The sequence below is a fragment of the Macrotis lagotis genome, chromosome X, assembly GCF_037893015.1.
Source record: "Macrotis lagotis isolate mMagLag1 chromosome X, bilby.v1.9.chrom.fasta, whole genome shotgun sequence".
Taxonomy (NCBI): Eukaryota; Metazoa; Chordata; class Mammalia; order Peramelemorphia; family Peramelidae; genus Macrotis; species Macrotis lagotis.
The window spans coordinates 660,470,281-660,494,072 of NC_133666.1; the positions used below are offsets into that span (position 1 = coordinate 660,470,281).

General features: G+C 39.6%; 2 protein-coding genes across 4 annotated transcripts; one reads left to right on the forward strand and one right to left on the reverse strand.

The window, feature by feature from the left end:
* Positions 1-14,508: 14,508 nt before the first annotated feature.
* RAN (RAN, member RAS oncogene family) lies at positions 14,509-18,939 on the reverse strand. 3 transcript variants are annotated; one of them, XM_074205247.1, is made up of 8 exons: positions 18,857-18,939; positions 17,912-18,140; positions 16,838-16,883; positions 16,551-16,635; positions 16,341-16,466; positions 15,358-15,545; positions 14,999-15,169; positions 14,509-14,904 (listed from the first exon to the last, which is right to left on the reverse strand). In XM_074205247.1, the coding sequence occupies exons 2-8, from the start codon at positions 17,965-17,967 to the stop codon at positions 14,860-14,862; spliced, it is 717 nt and encodes a 238-aa protein (XP_074061348.1). In that variant the 5' UTR covers positions 17,968-18,140; positions 18,857-18,939; the 3' UTR covers positions 14,509-14,859. The 3 variants fall into 3 exon arrangements, with proteins under 3 accessions (XP_074061348.1, XP_074061350.1, XP_074061349.1); XM_074205249.1 differs by lacking the exon at positions 18,857-18,939 and having other exon boundaries at positions 17,906-17,993; XM_074205248.1 differs by lacking the exons at positions 17,912-18,140; positions 18,857-18,939 and adding an exon at positions 17,389-17,474.
* Positions 17,713-21,390, forward strand: LOC141499564 (uncharacterized). Its single transcript, XM_074202237.1, has 3 exons — positions 17,713-18,347; positions 19,858-19,916; positions 21,313-21,390. The coding sequence occupies exons 1-2, from the start codon at positions 17,713-17,715 to the stop codon at positions 19,886-19,888; spliced, it is 666 nt and encodes a 221-aa protein (XP_074058338.1). The 3' UTR covers positions 19,889-19,916; positions 21,313-21,390.
* The last annotated feature ends 2,402 nt before the right edge of the window (positions 21,391-23,792 follow it).

A 23,792-nucleotide genomic window follows, 5' to 3' on the forward strand; every position in this document is an offset into this window, starting at 1 on the left:
GGGGAATAGCTGAACATCTTATAATATATGATTGCAATGTAATACCATTGTGTTATAAGAAATGACAAGCAGAATGCTATCTTACCTGAAAAATCTTCCTTCAGTGAGATATTCAAGGCTCCCCCAAACAAAGGGTCCAACATGATACCAAAGAAAGAGGCCTGGATGCCCTATCAAAGGCTGTTTGGGCTCAAGTCTCAGACATTCAAGGCCTTATACTGGTCATTCTGATCATGTCCCAGTCAGTGTGCTTTCTTTTGGTTTACATAATTTTGATCTACATTATTCATGGTTTTCATTGATAGAGACTCCATATTATTATTAATATCATTATTATTATGACTTTCACCAATAGAAACATTTCTAGGAAATCCACAGTATCCATGGCTTTTATTACAAGAGACTTTGTTTAGGAAATAAACATTATTCATGGATTTTACTGCTTAAGGTAAGGGTGGGGAATCTTTTTTCTGCCAACAATCATTCGGATATCTATACCATTATTCTTGGGCCATGCAAAATTATCATCTTAAAAAATTAGCCTGGGAGGGCAGCTAGGTAGCAGAGTAACTAGAGCACTGACCCTGGAGTCAGGAGGACCTGAGTTCAAATTCAGCCTCAGACACTTAATAATTGCCTAGCTGTGTGACCTTGGCAAGTCACTTAACCCCATTGCCTTAAATAAATAATTTTTTTTTAAAATTAGCCTGCTATATTTGGTCATATATTTAATTAATTCTCCATCCCTAAAAAGTTCCTATATTTATTGAATTTTGAGTATAGTCTGAGATTTCAATTTCATGGACCTTATATGGGTTGCAGGCCAGACATTCTCCACCCCCTGCTTTCAAGGACCCACATTATAGCATTCACCAATAAGGACCCCACCTGGAAAAATTTACTTGACCTCAAGCAAACTGAACTAAGCAGAACCAGCTAAACATTGTACACATTAACCACAATATATTACAATGATCAATCATGAATAATTCAGAGAGAGAACTGACAAACTGCAAATACAGATTGAAGTGGACTTTATTTTTCTTGGGAGTTTTTTCTGTGTTTTCTTTTGCAACATGGTTTATGTGGAAATATATATTTTCCATGATTTTATATAAATAAATGACATTAAATTGCTTACCTTCTCAAGGAGGGGATGGTATGACATGAAGGGAGAGAATTTGGAACTAAATTTTTGAAAACTGAATGTTAAAACATTTACCTGTAATTGGGAAATATTTGATGAATTAAATAAACTTATTTTGGGAAAAAATAAAAATATAATAAATAAAATAAAAATAAAAAATAAATGAATGAATGAAAACATGCAGGTATCTCCCCTGAAAATTGCTTGCTTCATGGCATTTGTGAGCTACCAAAGAATTTTATAATTGCCTGAGAAGTCAGTCAGTAAGTTATTAACTAGCATTTTGTTTTCTTTTTAAATGATTTACCCAAGGTCACACAACTAGGTAATTATTAAGTGTCTGAGGTCAAATTTGAACTCAAGTCCTCCTGACTCCAGGGCCAGTGCTCTATCCACTGTACCACCTTGCTGTCCTTTAATCAGCATTTATTAAGCTCCTACTCCTTGCCAGTGACTATTGCTAAGCCCTGGGGATACCACCCCCCCCCCCCCGCAAAAAAAGATAAAAGACAGTTCCTTGTCTTAAGGAGTTCCCAGTTTAATGGAGCAGATATAATACAAACAACTATGTTCAAATAAAATATACACCGGATAAATTGGAGGTAATTTCAGGGGAAAGGTATTAAGATTAAGGATTGAGAAAGAATTATTTTTTGAATGGTTATGTATTTTTTTCCAAATACACGAAATAGTAGTTTTCAACAACCATTTTTTACATTTTTCTTCCTCCCTCTCTTCCCTCCCCCCCTTCCCCTGATAAAAAGCAATATGTAGGCTCTACATCTATAATGTTGCAAAAGAAGAATCAAATTCAAATGGAAGGGCAGCTAGGTGGAGCAGTGGATAAAGCACCAGCCCCGGAGTCAAGAATACCTGGGTTCAAATCTGATCTCAGACACTTAATAATTAACTAGCTGTGTGGCCTTGGGCAAGTCACTTAACCCCATTGCCTAGCAAAAAAAAAAACCTTAAAAAAGAGAGAGAGAGAAAAATTCAAATGAAGAGAAAAAAAAGTTAGAGAAAAAAGATGACAAAAATCATAAGACAGTTTCTTTTTTTAATTGAAGAAAGTAAACTTTAGTCTGCATTTACACTCCACAGCTCCTTCTCTGGATATGGGTGGTATTCTTCATAAAGCCTTTTAGAATTGTCTTTGATTATAGTACTGCAGAAATGATGAAGTCCATCATGGTTAATCTTTTTGTTGTTGTTAGAGTGTATAATGTTCTGGTTCTGCTCACTTCATTCAGCATCAGTTCATGCAAATCTTTCAAAGCTATTCTGAATTAGAAAAGAATTCTCCCATAAAGTGGTACTTAAGCTGAGATTTGAAGCAGTCAGAAAAACCAAAAGGCAGAAATAAGGAGGAAGCTTTCCAGGCTCCCATTCCTAGATAAGTCAGTGAAAATATTCATAGCCTGGGCATAGGGTATTCTATACAAGAAACAGAAAGGGAGCCAGTGTCAGTGTCATCCCAGAACATTATTTGAATTATAGAATAGGTGGAGAAGAATAAGGTGGAAGAATACTGGAAATGTAGGAAAGAGCTTTAAACACTAAACAGACAATTTTGTATTTTATCCTGGAGATAATAAAAGAACCATTTAATCTGATTGACTAGGACGATGGTATGGTCAAACTTGCACTTAAGAAGATAAGTTTAACAACTGAGTGGAGGATGGATTAGAAGGAGAGACCTATTTCAGAAAGAAAAACCAGCAACTAATCTAAAGAATCTGGCAGGAGGTGATGAGGGCCTGCATCAGGAGTGACAGAAGAGAGGAATATATAATGGGATGTTATGAAAATAGAAATAACAGAACTTCACAATTTATTGGATATAAAGTAAGAGAATGGGTTGTGAGAGAAAGAAGGAAGAGTGGAAGATGATATCTAAGCCTGGGCATCTGGGAGGATGATAGTTCTCTTGGCAATAATATGGAATTTAGAAAGAAAACGGGTTTGGAGTATTGGGGAAAAGTGTGTTATTACAGAGCTACTGAAAATTCTCCAGTGAAACTTTGATTCAATTCCTCTAGTCAATCTCTATTCTCATTGCTCTGTTTATTCAATGAACTTAAATCCCAACCATGTGCAAAACTAGATATGGAGGATAGAAAAATACAAAATCACAGTCATTGCCCTCATTTCATTTGGCCCCATGTAATATTGGTTCCCGTCTTGAATCAGGTCAATTGGTTCAGAATTGTGCAGGTAAGACGAGAAATATACAAAATATTTTCAATGACAAAAACTGTGAGCAAAGACTATTGAAAATACTGACCACTTAAATTAAACAAGTAGAACTTGCTTCAGTGATTAACTGTTATTCAGTAATTTTTTAGTCATGTCTGACTTCATGACCCCATTTGGGATTTTCTTGGGAAAGAAATTGGAGTGGTTAGCCATTTCTGTCTCTAGCCTTTTTACAGAGGAGGAAAATTAGGCAAACAGAATTAAGTGACTTCCTCAGCTAATAAGTATCTGAGGCCAGATTTGAACTCATCAAGGTAAGATCTCTTGATTCTAAGCCTAGTGCTCTAGCCACTGCACCACCTGGTTAGTAGGCACTTTAAGGGGTTACTAATGCCAATAAAAGCCTTTAATGGTGGTATAATGTCCCTTAAGTTCAATGCAAATTTAAAAACCTCCTTTCCACATTAAGAATCACTTAAAGGGGCAGCTAGGTGGCGAAATGGATAAAACACTGGCCCTGGAGTCAGGAGTACCTGGGTTCAAATTTGACCTCAGACACTTAATAATTACCTAGCTTTGTGGCCTTGGGCAAGGTACTTAACCCCATTTGCCTTGCAAAAAAACCTAAAAAAAAAAAAAGAATCACTTAAGAGGCTTCCCACATCTACCTGGCCAACCAACTGCCCAAAAACGTTCAGTTTTCCCATATGGGTTAGTCAGATGCATAGTCAGGTAAATATTCAAAGGAGAAAAAGATTAAAATATATTCTGAGAAGTTTGAACTGTGCTTTTTTTATTTCAATGAATTAAATAATTAGTAAGAATTGTCTATTTGAAATAGCAGATGTTATTCTTTGGGGTATAAAAAGCTCTTTGAAACAAGATGGAAATTTCCAAAAGAAATCAATGAACATTTAGTATATATTATAGAGTAATACCCCAAAATTTTATACTTCTGTCTCTACATCTACCACAGTGCTCAATAAACAATTAGGGGTTTTGTTGTTTTTGTTTGTTTGTTTAAGTTTTTGAAAGGCAAATGGGGTTAAGTGGTTTTCCCAAGGCCACACAGCTAGGTAATTACTAAGTGTCTGAGGCTAAATTTGAACTCAGGTACTCCTGGCTCCAGGGCTGATGCTCTATCCACTGAGCCACCTAGCCACCTCCAACAATTAGTTTTCAAAGAAAATGTTAGCCTGAATCTTGCCATAAAAGATTCTAAAAGAAAGGCATAGAGAGAAATTCATTCAAGTCATTCAGAATGGTGTGAACAAAGATGAAGCAGGCAAGTAGAAGCAAGATCAAGGAAACAAAGGAAAGAATCTGGTCTTCTTGAAAAGATTAGACTAAAAAGAGTAGCATGAGGTAAGAGTAGGGTGATGACAAATGGTAGAGAACCTTGAAGGTCAATTAATTCAACAAGCATTTACTAATATGTCTATATCCTGGGTAATGGAGATACAGAAACAGTCCTTGACCTCAAGGATCTTATATTTAGCTGAAGTAACTATGAAATATATACAAGTAAACACAAAGTACATTGTAGAATAACAAAGTAATTTCAAGGAGAGAATTCTAGCAAACATATCTTCAGTTTCCCTGTGGGAGTTGGGTTTGAGGTCTGCTTTGAAGAGGAGGATTTTCCCAGGCAGAAGTAAAGGAATGTATACATTCCAGATATGGGCAACCACCTATGCAAATGTATGTAGAGAGGCAGAAGATGGAAGGGCATCTACAAACAACAATTGGCAAGCCAGTTTGACTGGAAGTTATACATAAAAAAAGGAATAATAAATAAGACTGGAAAAATAGGTAGGAGTCAGATCATGGAGGGTTTTAAATGCCAGACTGAGAAGTATTGAATGTTTCTCTTATTCAAAAAGGATTGATAATAGATATCAGGGTGGTGGCAATAAAGGTGGAAGGATAATACATGTAGAAGTGGAAGCTTCTATATTTGGCAACTGGCTGGATTATATCTGTTACCACACCCTAAGTACAGAAAAACTTAGGGCAACTACAGTGGGTAGTGTGCTGGATCTGAGTTCAAATACCTCAGATACTTACTAGCTGTGTGACCTCGCACAAGTCACCTAACCCTGATTACTTCATAATCAGGGCCATCTCCAGTTGTCCTGATTCATATCTGACCACTGGATGGAGGAGAAAGTGAGGCTGTCAACTTAGCACAGCATCCCCCTCACTCCAATTCATGTGCATGTCATCAGCTCTCTGATGTCGGTCTTCTTTGAAAAACAAAGAACTGACATCTCAGAAAACCTTAATACCTCTGGTCTGCTGTTTCAGGGAGAAGGGAGGGATGGGAAGGAGGCAAAAATAGAATTTGGAACTCAAAATTTTTTTAATTTTTTTAATGTTTAACATGTAATGGGGGGGACAATATTAAAATTTTAAAAACAAACAAAAAAATAACCTCTTTCCCTTGGCTTCCTTTCTGCACTCAGGGCAGATGATGCTAACATCTGAGTTTCAGGCCTATTTTCTCACCTTGTAGGTATCTCCAGCTGTACATCACCTAGCAACTCAAACCCAATACATTAAAAATTCATCATCTCATACAAATCTATTCATTCTATTTCTGTGCCAAAATTTCCAGTCTAGAATGAAATTTGGATATTATCTTGGATGACTATCTTTATTTACCTACCCACACATCCAACTCAATCAAATCTATCTCTTCTCCTCCAATCTTTCAGATTTTAACCCATTAGATCCCTTCTGTCACTAGTATTGCTCTGATTACTGTTTCATAAACCATCGCCCCACTATTGGCTTCTACCTACCCACTACTAAGCCCTCCCACTTCCACCATCAGATTTCTTCCCAAATTATATGGTTGCCCAATATCTGAATATAAATCCGCCATACTTAGTATGGCAATTAAAGTCCCCTACAATCTAATCTCAAGCAATCTTTTGGAGTTTTATTTCCCAATAAAAGCAATTCAAATAGATTCCTCCATTTTTAAGTATTTGTGATTTTGGTTCTCTCATTCTCCACCTAGCTTTTTCAGTTAAAATGCCTCCCCTTCCTTCAGGAAACCTTTTCCTTTTTCCGTTAGAAGTAATCTCTCGTCACAAACTTTTGTACATACTATTACTAACAAAATCCAGCAGCAAGAAAAAGAAAGAGAAATTTCATTTAAAAAAAAAAACAACAAAACTGTAGACAATATAAAATACTTGGCAGTCTACCTGCCAAAACAAACCCAGGAACTATATAAATACAAACAAAAAACACACTTTCCACACAAAGTTAGATCTAAACAATTAGAAAAATATTAATTGTTCAAGGGTAGATTTTTTTTTGTTGTTATTCAATCATTTCAGCCATGTCTGACTCTATGGTTTTCTTGGCATTTCCTTCTCCAGCTCATTTTATAGGAGGAAACTGAGGCAAACTGGGTTAAGTGATTTGCCCAGGGTCACACAACTAGAAAATGTTTGTACTGATCCAAGATCCCCTATAATGCTTTATTCAAACCTCTCCAAAAAAGGGGTCCAACATGATACCAAAGAAAGCATCCAGGGAGTTCCAGATTGGTTTTATAAGTCTTTTTTTTTAGTTTTTTTGTTTTTTTGCAAGGCAATGGGGTTAAGTGGCTTGCCCAAGGCCACACAGCTAGGTAATTATTAAGTGTCTGAGACTGGATTTGAACCCAGGTACTCCTGACTCCAGGGCTGGTGCTTTATCCACTGCATCACCTAGCTGCCCCCATTTAACTTTTCCTTAAGAATTTGGATGCAAATTAGCTGTGTGGCCTTGGGCAAGCCACTTAACCCCATTGCCTTGCAAAAAAAAAACTAAAAAAAGAATGAATTTGGATGCTATACCATTTTTGTGCAGATATATGTAGTATTCATAATTTTTCATTGTGATATTTTTTGACAAAATGTAATTTCCCTGTTTATTTCTTTTAATTATATTTTTTAATTTTGCTTTGTCTGAGATCATGATTGCTACCCCTTTTTTTAACTTCAGTTGAAGTATAATAGATTCTTCTCCTCTTTCTTATAAATAGCATGTTGAAAGAGTCTGTTTTTAATTCATTCTGCTCTCTGTTCCCATTTTATGGGTGAGTTCATCCCATTCACAGTCATAATTATGATTATAAATCGTTAATTTCCCTCCATTCTTCTTTTTTTCTTCCTGCTTATCCTTCTCTCTCCTTTCACCCTATCCCTACTCAAAAGTGTTTTGATTCTGATCATCACTTCCCATAATCACTTTCCTTCCTATTAACCCTTCTCCTTCTATTCCCCTTCCCTCCTATTTCCCTGGAAAGAGCTCTATGTCCAACTGAGTATTATTCTCACTTTGAGCTAATTCCAATGAGAGTAATGTTCAAGCATTGACCACCACTACCACTCCAATCTTTCCCACCATTGTAAAAGTTCTTTCACATGTTTCTTACATATAGGATGAAATAGATTATTAAGGGAAGACTAGTTCCTCTGATGTGAGGACTTGCTGAGCCCTTTTCAGGGACTGTTCATATTTGCTCAAGTTTGATATATGTACCAATTACCCAACTCTCATCTGCAGCCTACAGGCCACACCCTGACTAAGTTGAGTGTGATCCATCCATGAATTAGAGGAATATATACCTCAAAGATGTGAAAATTTTCTCCCCCTGGAAGAATGGGAAGATGAGACCAATTTTTTACATGAAGGCAGCTAAAGTAGTTGATGTGAAAAAACTTAAGAGCTTGGTCAGACATCAAAGACCTCAAGGTCATCCATTGTATCTTCAGTCCTCTTGACTTTTCTTTTGCCACTGGACTTTGATGACTGGAGGAGAGAATGAGGCTGATAACTTTGTAGAACTCTGCTTCACTTAAATCCAGTTTACTCAAAAATCAAGACATCACCTTGTGATGTGATTGGTCCTCTTGGAAAAAGGATAAACAGGAATAACATGAATAATATTTGTGTACTTTCCTAAAAATTCCTTTGTTGAAAATATTTATAGCAGCCCTGTTTGTGGTGGCAAAGAATTGGAAATCCAGTAAATGTCCTTCAATTGGGGAATGGCTTAGCAAACTGTGGTATATGTATGTCATGGAACACTATTGTTCTATTAGAAAGCAGGAGGGACAGGATTTCAGGGAAACCTGGAGAGATTTGCATGAACTGATGCTGAGTGAGATGAGCAGAACCAGAAAAACACTGTACACCCTAACAGCAACATGGGAGTGATGTTCAACCTTGAAGGACTTGCTCATTCCATCAGTGCAACAATTGGGAACAATTTTGGGCTGTCTGAAGAAGAGAGTACCATCTGTATTCAGATAAGGAGCTGTGGAGTTTGAACAAAGTGCAAGGACTATTCCCTTTAATTTAGAAAAAAAACAGATATCTTATTGTCTGATCTTGTTAGCTCTGAGAATTCTCTTCTCTTTAAAGATATGATTTCTCTCTCATCACACTCAATTTGGATCAAGGTACAACATGGAAACAAAGTAAAGACTGACAGTGCTATCTGTGGCGGGGGGGAGGGAGAGCAATATTGGGGGGGAAATTGTAAAACTCAAATAATATCTTTAATAAAAATAAATTTAAAAAAATAATTGAATAATCAAAAAAAATTCCTTTGTTGTAAGAAACGTGATAGGTATTATGTCTTATTCTTCTTTGAATAAAACATTTAGCAAATTTTAATTTTTTGAATGTTATGTGCTCATGTTAGCTGAATTTTACTGACTAAACTTTAAAATTTCTTTCCACGTCTCCTGTGGAAAGTATGTCTTTCACAGGTTTCTTTCATATACATGCCCTTTGAAAACACCCAACTCTTAAAATTCATTCCTTTTCTTTGAGTTCCCATGTTTATTTAGCACACGTAGGCTTTTGTGTTGCAGAGGATGAAAAGCTGTGTTCTCAATATCAATTCTGCTCCATCTCAAGGCAGCTACATGACCCAGTAGAACCTAGAGACAGAATGACCCGTGTTCACATCTGGTCAGACAAATCCTAGCTTTGTGACCATGAGCTGGTCACTTCACCTCAGTTTGCCTCAACTACCCCATCTGTAAAATGGTGGTCATAAATCTTCCAGGGTTGTTAAGAGGATGAAATAAACTACTTATAAAGTAAGTACTTATCACTGTGCCCAATACATAGTAGGCACTTATTCCTCCCTTCTTCTTGCCAGGCTACCACTCTTTCCCAGATCTTGTTTCTATCTCCTATTCAGGGAATAGTAAACCAGTTTACAATTGTTTCTGGAGTGTCAAGGGTCCCATTACTCCACTCCATTCCCTGGTACTTTCCCAATCAAAATACTCCCTGCTAGCCACAATCTCCCTACCTGTATCCCAACATTCCCAAGGGACTAAACTCCTTGAGGGGAGGGGCTCCATTGCTCATCCCATTGTCCATATCTGATCAATATTTTTCCATTCATCCCTCCAAATCCCCTCATTTGGGAATTAATTACACCTACTTCCATTCATTTCAATTAAAAACCAACCCTCTATACTTAGGCATATATTTTTCTACAGTTTTAATTAACTATGTAACCATTTCCTAAGCATGGGTAAAATTACCTCCACAGGTAATAACTGAAGGCATTAATTTTTTCTTTGTACAGCTCTATTGTCCTTAATATAGTAGCTTTGTACTTTGAGGGGACTGAGATAGAAAAATTGCTTCAATAGGTTATGGAATTTAGACAGAAAAATTAAATGAAATTCTATGGTTGATACCCCAGATAATGGTCCAAAATGGGTAAAAATTTACTAGGCTATTAAATACATTCACATTTCTTCTGTTTCAAATATCTAGATGTGGACTTTTAAAACAACCACCACAGCAACCTAGCAGACATCAAATTTTTTCTCCCTGGGAGAAGAAAAATGGACAAATTAAGTTTTGCTAAAAATGAAATTTGCTAATCCCTTGAAATTTTTGATCTGGATATGTTCATGTGAAACCAAAGAGACATTAGTCAAATTTATGACTGGGTAAATTAAACTGAACAAGTCAAAATGGAAAGCAAGTTTAATATGTTAGTTTGTAAATGGTATTCGTTCAGTAAATATTTATTTACTGGGCTAAGTGCTGGGGATACAAAAAGAGGCAAAAGATAATCCTTGAACTCAAGGACCTTACTATCTAATGAAAGAGACAAATATGTACAAAGCAAGGTAGGATTGATAGGAAATAATTAAGAGGGAAAGCACTTGAGGGGTTAGGAAACTTCCTGTGGGTGGGATTTTAGTTGGGGGAGGTTGGGATGAGGGCAGTGGTCAAGAGGGCATTCCAGGTATGAGGAACTGCCAGAGAAAATTCCCAGAATCAACAGCTGAAATGTCTTTTTGAAGAAACAGGCAGAAGGACAGTGCCACTGGATTGAAGAGTACAATTCAGGGAATAAGTCATAAGAAAATTAAAAAGGTGGGGGGGGGCTATATTATGAAGGACTTTGAATAACAAACAGGATTTTGTATTTGTTCTTGAAGGCAATAAGGAGTTACTAAAGTTTAATGGTGGGAATGGGAGGAGGTGAAGAGGAGGGATTGATCTGACCTGTTTCAGGAAAATCACTTTAATAGCTGAATGGATATCGAGGAGTCCAAGATGACTTATAGCTTGAGAGCCTGGGGGATTGGGAAGATGGTGTTCCCTAGGTTAGTAATAGAGAAGGTAGGAGGGGGAATAAGGATTTGAGGGGAAAATAATGGGATCTCTTTTTGTACACACTGAGTTTAAGATGTATTTCTTGGACATCCATTTCAAGATGTTTGAAAAGGATTTGGAGATAAGAGACTGAAAATCAGTAGAAAGATTGGAAAGTAAAGTAGATTTGACAATCATCAGTATAGAAATAGTAATCAAGTCCAGGAGAGCTGATGAGCTCACCAAGTGAAGTTGGTTGGTTCTTGCCCTTCATTGTTGAAAACTAAGATGACATCACTATGCTAGGGATGTTACAATGTATCCCACTGCGGCTGATCAGACCAATGAGCTCAGAATGCTCTACCACAGGTCACATGTGAACAGGTCCATGTGAACACCTGGGGTGGTTACATAGCACACATTTCCTTAGAGTTGTTTCCATTCTACCAGGTTCATAATGCACAGCATTGTCTCTAAGGGCATGCCATGCTGGCCAGTCCTGTGCCAATCAATTCCAAGGTGTCCCTGCATCGATTCTTCTGACACCCCCCCCAACCCCTCCACCTCCGTGTGAGTTCTTCATAAGTCTTTTTTGGCAAGGGTACATTTGGCTTTCTAACATGGCTAGTCCATCATAGTTACACTCTCTATAACAACATGTAAGTGCTCACTTTAGCTAGAGAAAGGACCTGTGTCTGCTATCCTCCTGCCAGGTGTTCTACAGAATTTTCCTAAGACTAAGTGTGTTTCAGTTTCTTGGCATACTGGAAGACTGTCCAGGGTTCATAGGCATCAACATGAGGCTGTAAACCTCACTGGCTTTGTAAACCTTCAGTTTGAGTCTTAATACTTCTCTCATACTTCCTTTCAGTCTCTCAAAGTGAAGTAGTAATTAAAGAACCAGGACAAAACTCTGAAGAACAGCTATGAAGTCAAGATTCAGAGGAAAATGCAGCAAAGGAGACTGAAGCATTCAATTAAGGAGAGGGTGATGTCCTTAAAACTGAGATTATCAAAGAGATAAGTGTGAAGTGACAGGTCAAAGAGAATGAGAATTGAAATAAAGCCAGATCATTAATACCTTTGAGGAGCAAAGTTTATAGTCATTTGACAGATTGTAAGAGATTGAGTTGTGTTAACAGCCAGGTGGCACAGTGAATAGAGCAGAGTCAGGAAAAGGAAGAGTTCAAATCCAGCCTCAGACACTGTATTTACTAGCTGTGAAACTCCGGGTAAATCACAACCCCATTATCTCACAAAAAAAAGTGGGGACACCTAATATGGATGTAATGGGGGGCAGCAGAAGAAATATCCCATTTCAAAAGGAGGGATCACGATTTTTTTTAAGAGGAAGACATGGGCATGTTCATAGGTAGTAAAGAAAGGAGCCAGCAGAGAGGGAGTAAATGAATAGGGATGAGACAGGGACCTTCTGTGGAAGATGGAGGTGGAACACATTCACTTGGGGATACACTTGGATAAGGAATATGGGTGCCTAATGAGTTAAGAAAAAGGCAGAAGGTAACCTAAGTGATAGGAAATTGGGGAAAGGGCAGAAGAGGTAGTTCATAGTGAAATGACCTAATTTTTTTTTAAAATAAAGTTATGAGGAGTAGAAACTGTAATTAGTTTGTATAAAAGCTGTGGATAGCAGGAAAATGAAGGTACAGATTGCCTAAAAGCCATTAGACATTGTATAATGTAGATTTGTAAATGGATTTTACCACTTGTGTTCAGCAGCTCATGTGTAGACTCAAATTGGGCAAAATGGTGGGAATGATAAAAAGCTAACTTATTTGGTGGTTTTAGGGGAGATGGGTTCAAGGCCTAAAGAATTTCATGCATTTTATTAACTCAACCCCCCCCCAAATTCAACTTACTTACAAATAAACCTATTAACTTTATTTAACCCATTCTAAGGTTGAGTCATCCCAATTGGTGTGAACTCAACTGGTTAGTAGGTCTGTCTAATTACCAAGTTCATTCACATACCAAGTCCCTCAAGGGATTTTTATCACTTGTATTTTCATTCCCTATTAGTTATTACTAAGGAATTTAATATTCACCAAGTGACTACTATAAGAGTTTGAAACAATTTTATCCAAAGTTACCAAGCTACCATAAACCGTTTTCTTGAATTTCAAATGTTCTCCCTCCAGCCTTAGCACCTCAATTCTTGCCTCTGGCAATCTTGATAAACTCTGAATTATGAATATGTAAATGTTTTGGATTTAAAAATTTTTATAGCCTACCTTCTGACTAGACCACATGGGGGGGGGGGGCAGGAAGCATCCCTAGGTATACTTTATCTATTGGCCTGTTAAGATTGTTTTCTACTGAAGCAGCTAGGTGGCACAGTGGATGGAGGACTGGTCCTGAAGTCTGGAATGCTATGAGATTTAATTGCCCAGCTGTGACCTTGGGCAAGTCACTCAACCCACTGCCTTAAAATTTAAAGTTTCCTATGCAATTTTTTCCATTAAACGCAGCAGCAGATAGCAAGTTTTAGTCATGTGGATTGTAATGTCTAGTTGTATCCATTAAAATCCAAGCAAATTAAAAATCCAAAAATATACTTCCTTTTCTCAAGCTTATTTAATTGGCTGAGTGGTCTGGTTCTCTAGAAACCCTGAGGAGAGAATATAAACAGGGCTGAATACTTAAAAGCAAGTCCGCTTGCTGAAGATTTTCTCAAATAGCTGCCCTTGGCCCCATCTCCAATGAAAATCAACAGCTAAATGGAGAAACCATGCAAAATAAATTAAATGCTTCACTTTTATTATAGAACCCAAAATACAAAACTCATTCCAAGGCTTCAATTTAGGTTGACATCACTGAATATGGTCCATTTTCTCACTATTTCGGTGGTGTTCATCATAGCATCACCTGATTAATGACATTTGTCTCCATAGGCTTCCTTTCCAACAAGAATACTTTGCCTACAGTGGATTTAAAGCTCAAAGTTGAAGTTAACAGTCTAGCTTATTTCCATAAATCACCTCAAGCCACCCATTTAAAGCATGGTTACTTGCTCCCATGTATGTTAAGCAATAACAGTCTTTAAAAAAAAAAGCTGCAATTCAAATGATATTCAATTCACATAAATTAAAATTCTATTCTATTGACAGCTCATACACAGGAAAAATGTACAACACTCATGTGATTATTTTATTCTTCAACTTTACCCTTCCTTCCACAAATCACCTTAGGTACATTACTCAACTAGTGGGAAAACTTTTAGCTTATATGTCTAAATTATATTATACTCACACCTTTTAACTTTTATTAGCAAGCTGTGACCAGTCAACTAACAGTAGCACAAGGTTTTTAACCTATCCAGTCCCTATCTTTACTTTGTGAAATGTATGACTTAGATGTTTCTTACTGATGTTTGAAATAAGTTTTAAAAACTAGTCATAAAAAAATGTGAAGGCCATTTAAATAGTAACATGGTACACATCCACAGACCTTACAAAACAGGTTTTAAAATGCTTATTGTAAACAAGGGATAAGAGCTCACTTGCTTAGATATTTGAAATACAACTTTATTATGATCTAAACGAAAAAGGAATGACAGTAACAAACAAGATTCACCACTGAATATTGTGATGGGACTGCAGCAGTCTTATATTTGAAACTCAAGGGGACGTAATTGCGGTCCAAAACAGCTAAATACGCAGGTCCAAAATATGAATTATATTTTTTTAAACTGCCACATTCACTCCGAAGCCCATTCATCTCCTTCAGCATCCCAAAGATTAAGCACATGTTCTGCTCAGCTATATAATAAAGTGGCAAACACGCTACACCACTGACATCACAGGACAGTTGCCTATAAAACTAGACCTCTGACGCTGGGCTCTAGCTTCATTCCCTTACAGGTCATCATCTTCATCAGGGAGCGCAGTTGTCTGAGCAATCTGAAAGAAATGTTTAAGAAATTATAAATTTAGCAAGGATGGGAAAGGAAATAAAAGTGCATAATATAGTCTAATTAACTAGAATGACCAATACCTGTAAGTCCTGCTCATACTGTGCTGCCAGTGCTGGGTCCATGACAACCTCTGGAGGTGCAAGAGCAGGCATGGCAACAAACTCCAAATTAGGGTCTCCAATAAGTTTTCTAGCAAGCCAAAGGAAGGGCTTCTCAAAGTTGTAGTTACTTTTGGCTGAAATGTCATAGTACTGTTTAAAAAAAAAAAAAAAAACAACTTTGTAACTTGCTCACACATGCAGGCAGTCTATTCTAAAGTTTGTCAATAAACTACTGTCTCTTATCCTGATATATGTTTTGCTCCTTAAAATATCTAGTTTCAAAAGGACATAAATATGTCAGTGAATCCTTACTTAAAATGGCTAATTTTAAGACTTACCTGGAGATTCTTCTTCCTATGGAAGACAATTGATTTCGCCTTGACTTTTCTGTCCTTAATATCCACTTTGTTGCCACACAACACTATAGGGATATTTTCACATACTCGTACCAGATCTCTATGCCAGTTAGGTACATTCTTGTAAGTAACTCTTGATGTTACATCAAACATTATAATGGCACACTGAGCTGAAAAGAAATTCAATGAATATTAAATGATTAACAAAAATAGAATTAGTAGAATTCAGGAAGTCTCAGTATTTCTGCCATCAGCAATTGTAAAATCTTGAGGAAAACTACTTGGGCATAGTGGTTCAAGGGCTGGATTTGGGAGATAGCAAGATGCAGGTTCTGTCTTTATCATACTTCAGAGCACTACCTAGAGCAAGCCACTGTTTCATTTAAATAAGATTGCATCTAACAGGGTTAATTTGAGAATCAAAAAACACTAATCTCAATGAACAAAAAACTCTTCCAAATAAAACTAAAAATTTAAAGAGATGAAAAATTCTTAACTTTACATCATCATTGAAAATGATTCAAGCGTTAAACTAAATCTGCCATGTTTTTTACACAATTACAGATTTTTTGAACTTTATACTGGGCAGTTTCTGAGTCCAAGAGAAATTCTTTTTCAAGTCCTAAATCCTATAATCTTTGCTCTACTACATTATTCAGACCCTTTTCAAACTGTAAACATTTTTTTTAACAACCAGCCATACCAACACTACCTTTCAAAAATTCTAATAACAAAAGTACCTCAAAAAGCTTACCTATTAAAAACTACTTGAGCAGTGAAAGATTACCAAAACTAACTAACCATCTCAGACAAAACAGAACTTCCTTTATGGTTATTGTAATAAAGTCTTGGGGGATTGCTAGAACTTAATAAAAGGGACTTTCTGTTTTTTACTAAGAGACCAGTTCCATCTCTTCAACATTAAATACGATACACTAAAACATGCAATGCTGTCATATAAATACCTTGGATGTAATAACCGTCCCTCAGACCACCAAATTTCTCTTGCCCAGCTGTATCCCATACGTTGAATTTAATGGGACCTCTGTTAGTATGGAAAACGAGGGGGTGTACTTCAACTCCCAAGGTGGCTGCAAAAGTGAGATTTTTAATTAGTTCACTGATCTTGTTTTCTTGAAAAGAATGCAAGTAATTTAAAAAAAAAAAATACATACCTACATACTTCTTCTCAAATTCACCAGTCAAGTGACGTTTTACAAATGTGGTTTTTCCAGTACCTCCATCACCAACTAATACAAGCTGTAGGAAAAAATTAAATTATTTTTTCAGCGGCCTTCTCAAAAACATACTTGAAACACGCTCCATTTTGGACGGCCCAATGCCTTCTGGCCATTTCCACATCCTCTGCGGCTTCAGTCCCCTCGGATGGGAGGGCAGCCGGCCCGAGCCCCGGGCTCCCCCCGCCCCCCGGCGGCGATCGCGGCCCCCCGACATTACGTACTTTGAACTGCACTTGGGGTTCTCCTTGGGCGGCCATCGCGATGGTTCTGGGGAGAGACGACAGCGTCAGGCGCCGGCCCGGCCGCGCGCTTCCGCCCCCCCGCGGCGCCACGTGCCCGGCGCCCCACAAAGCTGCCCCGGCCCCGGGCGCCCCCATGCGCGCCGGCCCCTCCCCCCGCGTGGGGCGCGGAGGGCGGATGAATGAGGCGCTAATGGCGGCGGCCCCCTCCCCGGGCCGCGCGGCGGGTCCGGGCGCCCAGGGCCGCGGCGCGCCGGGACAAGCGCCCGGCCAGGGCCGCAGCGGGCGGGGGCCCGGCCAGGCCGCCCCTCGGCGCCGCCCCCCGCGCGCCCGGCCCCGGCCCGCGGCCTCCGCATGGCCGGCCCCGGCCCGGGCCTCCTCACACAAAGCGCGCCAAGCCCAGCCCGGGCCCGGGCCGCCGGCGGCCGCGGAGCCCGGCCCCTCGGGGGGCCGCCCGGGCCCGGGCCCCCGCCGCCGCCTCCCGCCCGGCGCCCGCCCGCCCGGGCCCGGCCCCCGCCGCGCCCCGCCGCTACCTTCCAGAAGCGTCTCCGTCTCCGCCTGACTGAACGATGGAAAGATGGCGGAAGCGCGATTCAAATACCCGGAGACGCAGCGGACGCCGCCGCGCGCGCGGAACGGGGCGGGGCCGGGGGCGGGCCGGGGGCGTGGCGAGGGCGCAACGTGCCCCCACGTGCGCGGGAAACCGCGCGCCCAGGCGACGTTACGTTACCGGCTGCACCCAAAAAGGGCGAGAGGGCGGGGCTTGGCGGCCGTGGGCGGGAAGAGCGGAACGACTGACAGGTCGGGAGCGCGCCGACGCCCGGGCCTTCCCGGAGCGCTGCGGCTGACTCGTGCGCATGCGCCCCCGCACACCGGCCCGCTCCCGACTCCAGCGCCTTCCACCCCGCCCGCCCGACCTTTTACCGCGCTCTCGCCGCCGGGCCGCGCGCGCCGGCGCTTCCCAAACGCCCGCCACTGTCCTCGCGGGAGCGCGCTGGGGCGCTTCCTCCGACCCTCCCGACCCCTTTTCCCCCGCCGCCCTCCCTTTACCTTTACCGCGCTCTAGGGCTCGGCCTCGGTCCCACCTCGGCTCCCAGGCTGGCGTGGCGCATGCGCGTGCGCAGGCGTGCCCCAAGGCGGCCCAGGGCCAGCCGCGGGAGCGCGCTCGCCGCCTAGTTCCTCCTTCCTTTCGCCGCACTCAGGCTCGGGCTCGGGCGCCCCCGCCTCGGCGCATGCGCCCCGCGGGAACGCGGCCGCCGCGGGAGCGCGCGCGCAACAACCGCCTCTGGAGGGAAATTGAGAGAAGAGCCGGGAGGAGGGGTCGGCGAGGGTGGGCTGCGGCCGGCTGCCAAGTGGGCAAAGCCGAGACAAAAGGCGCCAACTCGCTCCTCGAAATGACGATAGCGGCGTTTCCTACAGAACGCGCCTCCCGAAGCGCTATTAGTATTGATCCGAATAGGCAAAGCGCTTGCATCCCCTCCTTGGACCCCCTGTAAGTGGGGGGGGGCCATCAATAGGCGATTATGGGGCGCTTCCCGCCTCCCCGCAGCAGAGGACCCTGAGGCCGGCCCAGATGGCCTCCAGGCCGCCCCCCGGGAGGCCTGGCTCGTTCTCAGCCCACTGGCAAGGATTTCAAACCAAAGGGGGTTGTTTGGGGGTCCCTGATCGAGGCAAAGCACCCCGCTTTGCAAGGCCTGGTCCAACACGAAGTCTCCATCACTAGGAGATGAGCTCCTCTCTTTATGGAGGGCTCCCCGAGAGCAGGGGTGGTCTCCGGCCTGTCTTTTGGGACTGATTACATACTTTTGGTGACTGGAGCTGGAGGAAGTCTTCAGATATCACCTCATCCAACCCTCTGTTACAGAGAGGACCAGTGACCCAAGATCTTTAATAAAAGTGGGCTTAGGATGCCGGGTCTCACGAAGCTGGGGTTATCGCTAGTAAACCGTACTGTAACACCAGAGGAGCTTGAGGTTCAGAATGATGGCAAAGGAGCCTTACCTTCACTGAATCCTGCAGTCTAATGAAGGGCAAGGAAAAGGATTGATGATCTCACTAGCCTAGAGACGGTCTCTAGCACTTTCATTGCAGAATTTCTGAGAAGCTGGGAGATAAGACCACTTATTCAGAATCAGAGTTTGGCAGCTAGGTAACGGGAAGTTTGGGACTGAAGTCACAAAGACCACTATTCAAACGTGTCTTCAAAAACTTAGTAGCTTTGTGACTCTGGGTAAGTCACTTAAATCTCTGGCCGGTCACCTCTATTTGTCTCAGACCCATCATTCAAATGAACATAACAGCATCTGTCTCCCAGATCAAAGGAGATAGTTGTAATGCATTTCTCATAGGATTTTTTTTTACACTTTTTAGTGAGGCAACAAGGGTTAAGTGACTTACCCAGGATCACACAACTAGAAATTGTCTGAAACTGAATTTGAACTCATTGTTCTTCCAACTCTAGGGCTGACGTTGTATCCATCCACTATGCCACCCAGCTATGCCAACACACAGGTTTTTAATAAATACTTGTTTTCCTCCCCTCCTCCAAGCCTAGCTATTTTCTCTCTATTCTTCATATATATGTATATATGAGGATATGATATATATATATATATATATATATATATGTTTACATACAGATAGATAACAGAGACAGAAATGAGTGATTTAATAAATACTTGTTTTCTTCTTTCTCCTCCAAGCCTGGCAGTTTATTTTCTGTCTGTCTCTGTCTCTGTCCCCGCCCTTCTCCATTTATGGAGAGAGAGAGACAGAGAGACAGAAAGAGCACATTCTAGTTTAATGATGAGACATCAAAACAGTTACAATACTCAACATGACAGTATCAGCAATTTAGGAACCTAAAAACCAAAGTATCTTGTGAGGACTGAGAGGGCTAGGCTAGAGCTAGATAGAAGGTCCAAATGAGATAAAGTATTTTGCAAACTTTAAAGATCTATATAAATACTAACAATATTATCTTATCATCATCTATTATTAAGACAGCTCAGTGGCCCAGTGTACTGGGCCTGAAGCCAAGAAGCTAGCAGTATAATTTTGGGTAAGTCATTTAACATTCAGCTCAGTTTACTCAACTATAAAATGAAGATCAGATATTTTTAAAATGCTCAGTACAATACCTACCACTATACTCTCCTTTTCTGAAGAGAAGTTAAGTGATTTTGTTAAAATAACAAAGTAATAAATGCTTAAGACAAAATTTGAACCCAGGCCTCTGATTATAAATTCATTCTGCCATAATTTCTCAACTATATTTTGGCTGCTCCAAGAGCCCCAACCCCGCCCCCCTCCATTCTGGCCATTTATTAATAGAGTATGGAACCTCAGCTCCCAGGGCTGCTGCTCTCACTATCTTTACTCATAGAATAGGTGATTGGAAGAAAACTAACATCTTCCTTAAAGAATATTTAATAGAGTAAATTATTCATAAGCTATTGACTCTTCATAAGATACTGGGTTAAGTTCTGGAGACTTTTTTATTATGATTGTTCAGTGTCCAACTCTTAATGATCCCATTTGGGGTTTTCTTGCAAATATAAAATAGTTTCTCATTTCCTTTATTTAATTTACAAATGGGACACTGAGGCAAATAGAAGTGATTTGCCCAGGGTCATACAGCTAAGAATTGTCTAGTGATCATTCTATTGTGAATTTGTTGAATGGCCATACAGCCATGAGATTCTGGGAGGGGTTCAAGAGGGAGAAATCCAACAATCCAATCCACTCTAGAAATACTTTTAAGTGTCTATTATATCCAAAGTATTGTATGAAGTGATGAGATTAAAAAAAAGAAAACAAAATCCAATCCACTCCCCTCCAGGAATTTACAGGCAGGGTAGGGAGGAGAGTGATATACATAAACAAATGAATGCATACATGATTGTTTGATTGTTTGAGGAGAGAGAGAACACTAAGCTCAGGGGCATCAGGAAAGGTTTCCTTTAGGAAATGATACAAACTGAACCTTGAAGGAAGCCAAAAATTTTAAGAGGTAACAAGGGCATGAAAAATCCTTTGGACATGAAGCTAAATTAAAATCTGGACCAGAGAACAAAATGTGTATGAACAGCAGCTGAAAGAATTAGGCATGTTTAGCTTAAATAAGAGAAGCCTGTGAAAATATGATAGCTATTTTCAAATATTTGAAGGGCTGATTCAGGGAAGAGGGAGTTCTGCATGCCTAACTGCCCAACTGAATGACAGAACTAAAAGCATTGGGTAAAGTTGCAAAGTCAGATCAATAAACATTAAGCTCCTGCTTTGTCCCAAGCACTGTGCATTAAGACAGTTCCTGCCCTGAAGAAGAGCAATAACCACAAATAGAAGGAAACTGAGAAGGTCCCAGTATTAGGGCATGATAGAGAAAGTTCAGGGAGTCCAGATTGAGTCCAGAGAGGAATGATGTCTGGTCATCAGTCACTTTCCTTAAAATGAAGGGTCTGGGAAGAGTTGACCAGAAGAAGCTGCTGAAGAGTGAATTTCCAGGGTGAGAAGGCTATCATGGCATGGCTAAGGAAAGTTGGAAGAATCAGAAATAGAGCTGAGGAAGCCGAGAACCAAGTTTAGGTATGATACCAGAAAAAAAAAATTTACTAATAAGACAAATTAAGTTTTTTAAGGGCAGGGAGTGATTTGTGTTTCTGACCTGCAATCCAGTCCTTGACACATGATGCTTATTTAATAAATGCTTTTGTTGAATAATTGATTCGCCTTCAGTGGAGATATTTAAGTAAAACTTAAAATAACCATTCATCAAAAATATTCTTTAAAATACTGCTAATTTTTATTGTTTTAGATCATATTCATTTCCAAAACCATTTCTTCTCTCCTATCCAGCAAGCCTTCCCTTATAATAAAGATTTGTTTTTCAATTATATTTTTATTTTCAATTTAGAAACATCAAATAAAATTAGCATCTCCATATATAAAGTAGAAAAGAAAAAAGATTTACATAATTTTGAATATTATAAACAACTTGCTTTTCATTTTAAGTATACAATCATTTCAATATGTAACTTTTATAGCTTTCTTGCTTGCCTGTGTTTCCTTCTGGCCTTCCTTCTCTTCCCCTCTGCATTTAAAAAGAAATGTTTCAATGGCAATATTATTTCTCTTGTTTTTTTCCTTTGGGGAGGAAGCAATCCTGTTCCTACCTCCCTTCTTTTCACCCAACAAAATAATACTATCCTAGTAATAAGATATGCATAGTTAAACCAAACAAAATTTCATAATGAACATGACTGAAAATGCATGTCTCAGGTAAAATGCTTAAGCACTGATCTGGAATTATAATTGCTCATTGCATTGCTCAGCATTCTTAAAGTCTTTCCAAAGTTAAATTTCTTTTGTTAGATATTTTATACACACACACATATATACACACACAAACACACACAGACCCCAATTAATATAACAATATGCTCCAATACTGTTTCCAAGTGAGAAAACCTCTTTGAATAAGACTATATATAAAGCTGATATAGATATATAAAGTAAGTTTGAGAAATTGAGTTTTTCTATACTATTATGAAACCTAGGCCTAGGTATAGTGGGGGAAAATCTTAGAGGAAATGTAGTTAAGGTTTGTTGTTGGGATTGGAGGGGGGTGTACTTTGAGGAGCCAGATTCTTTTGCTTCTTAGCAAAGGGTAGCATAGAGAAAGGAGGTTGAGACCAGATGATGCATCACATCTTTACCATGTCATCAGAGAGACTAGACCATTTGCAAACAATGTAATGAAAGAGCTCAATTTAGAAACACCAAGGAAAAGCGGCTTCTTATTTTTGGTGAAGGGAGAAATATGCTATGGATTCTAGAAAGGCCCCAGCCCCCAGAGTTCATGAGTGAGCTACACACACCTCAATTCAACTACAGAAGGACTTCAGGAAGAGAAATAAAAAAGGACTTCTATCTTTCAAGGAACTGTGAGTTACCCCTTTGCCATATATATTTTCAAAAGTTTAACCTAATTTCCCCTAATTTTTATATATATATATATATATATATATATATATATATATATATATATATATGTATATACTTGTGGGTGGGGAATGTTTTGGGTTTTTTTTAGACAATCATGACTATGTAGTCTTTATAAATACAGTACTATAAACTAAAAAATTTCTAATTGATTCAAACTTATTGGACGATGCTGGTGGTAGGGGCTCAAGAGTAATAGTAGCAGAAAAAACCCCACCCCTCAGGATTACCCTTAAAACAATGAAATGAAAAATGATTAAGTGCCCTTTGGAATTCTAGTCTGCTAAGTGAGTGAGTCCAGTGAGTGCTCAGAAGTGCTCTATTTTACTTATTGTTGTCATTGACTAAATTCACCTCATTCTACTCACCTCAATCTGAATCTGTTTATAAAAGTTTTTTCTCTAGTTTCGCTGGTCTGTTTTTTTGTTTTGTTTTTGCAAGACAATGGGGTTAAGTGATTTAAGTGTGTGAGGTCTGATTTGAACTCAGGGCCTCCTGACTGCAGGGCTGGTACACCACTTAGCTGTCCCTGAAATCTTTTCATTATTTTTTGGCATGATAATATTCTATTACATTCATATACTATAATTTGTTTAGCCATGCTACAGTGGATGGAAAATCTTCCATTTCCAGTTCTTTATTACAACAAATATAGCTATTTATATGTCTTTTCTTACTTCCTTTGACATTTTTGGAATATAGGCATAATATGATATAAGTCAAAGAGTAAAAAATGGCTCAGTAACTTTGTAGAGGTAGTTTTAAATAGTTCTAAAAATGACCAACTTAGAATTGCACCAATAACAGATTATTTGGCCTGTTTTACAACAGCTTCTTTAATATCTGTAATTTTCTTTTTTTTATTCTATTTTTCAATTCAGTGGCTGTGAAGGAAAACCTCAGAGTTATTTTCATTTGGATTTCTCTTATTAGT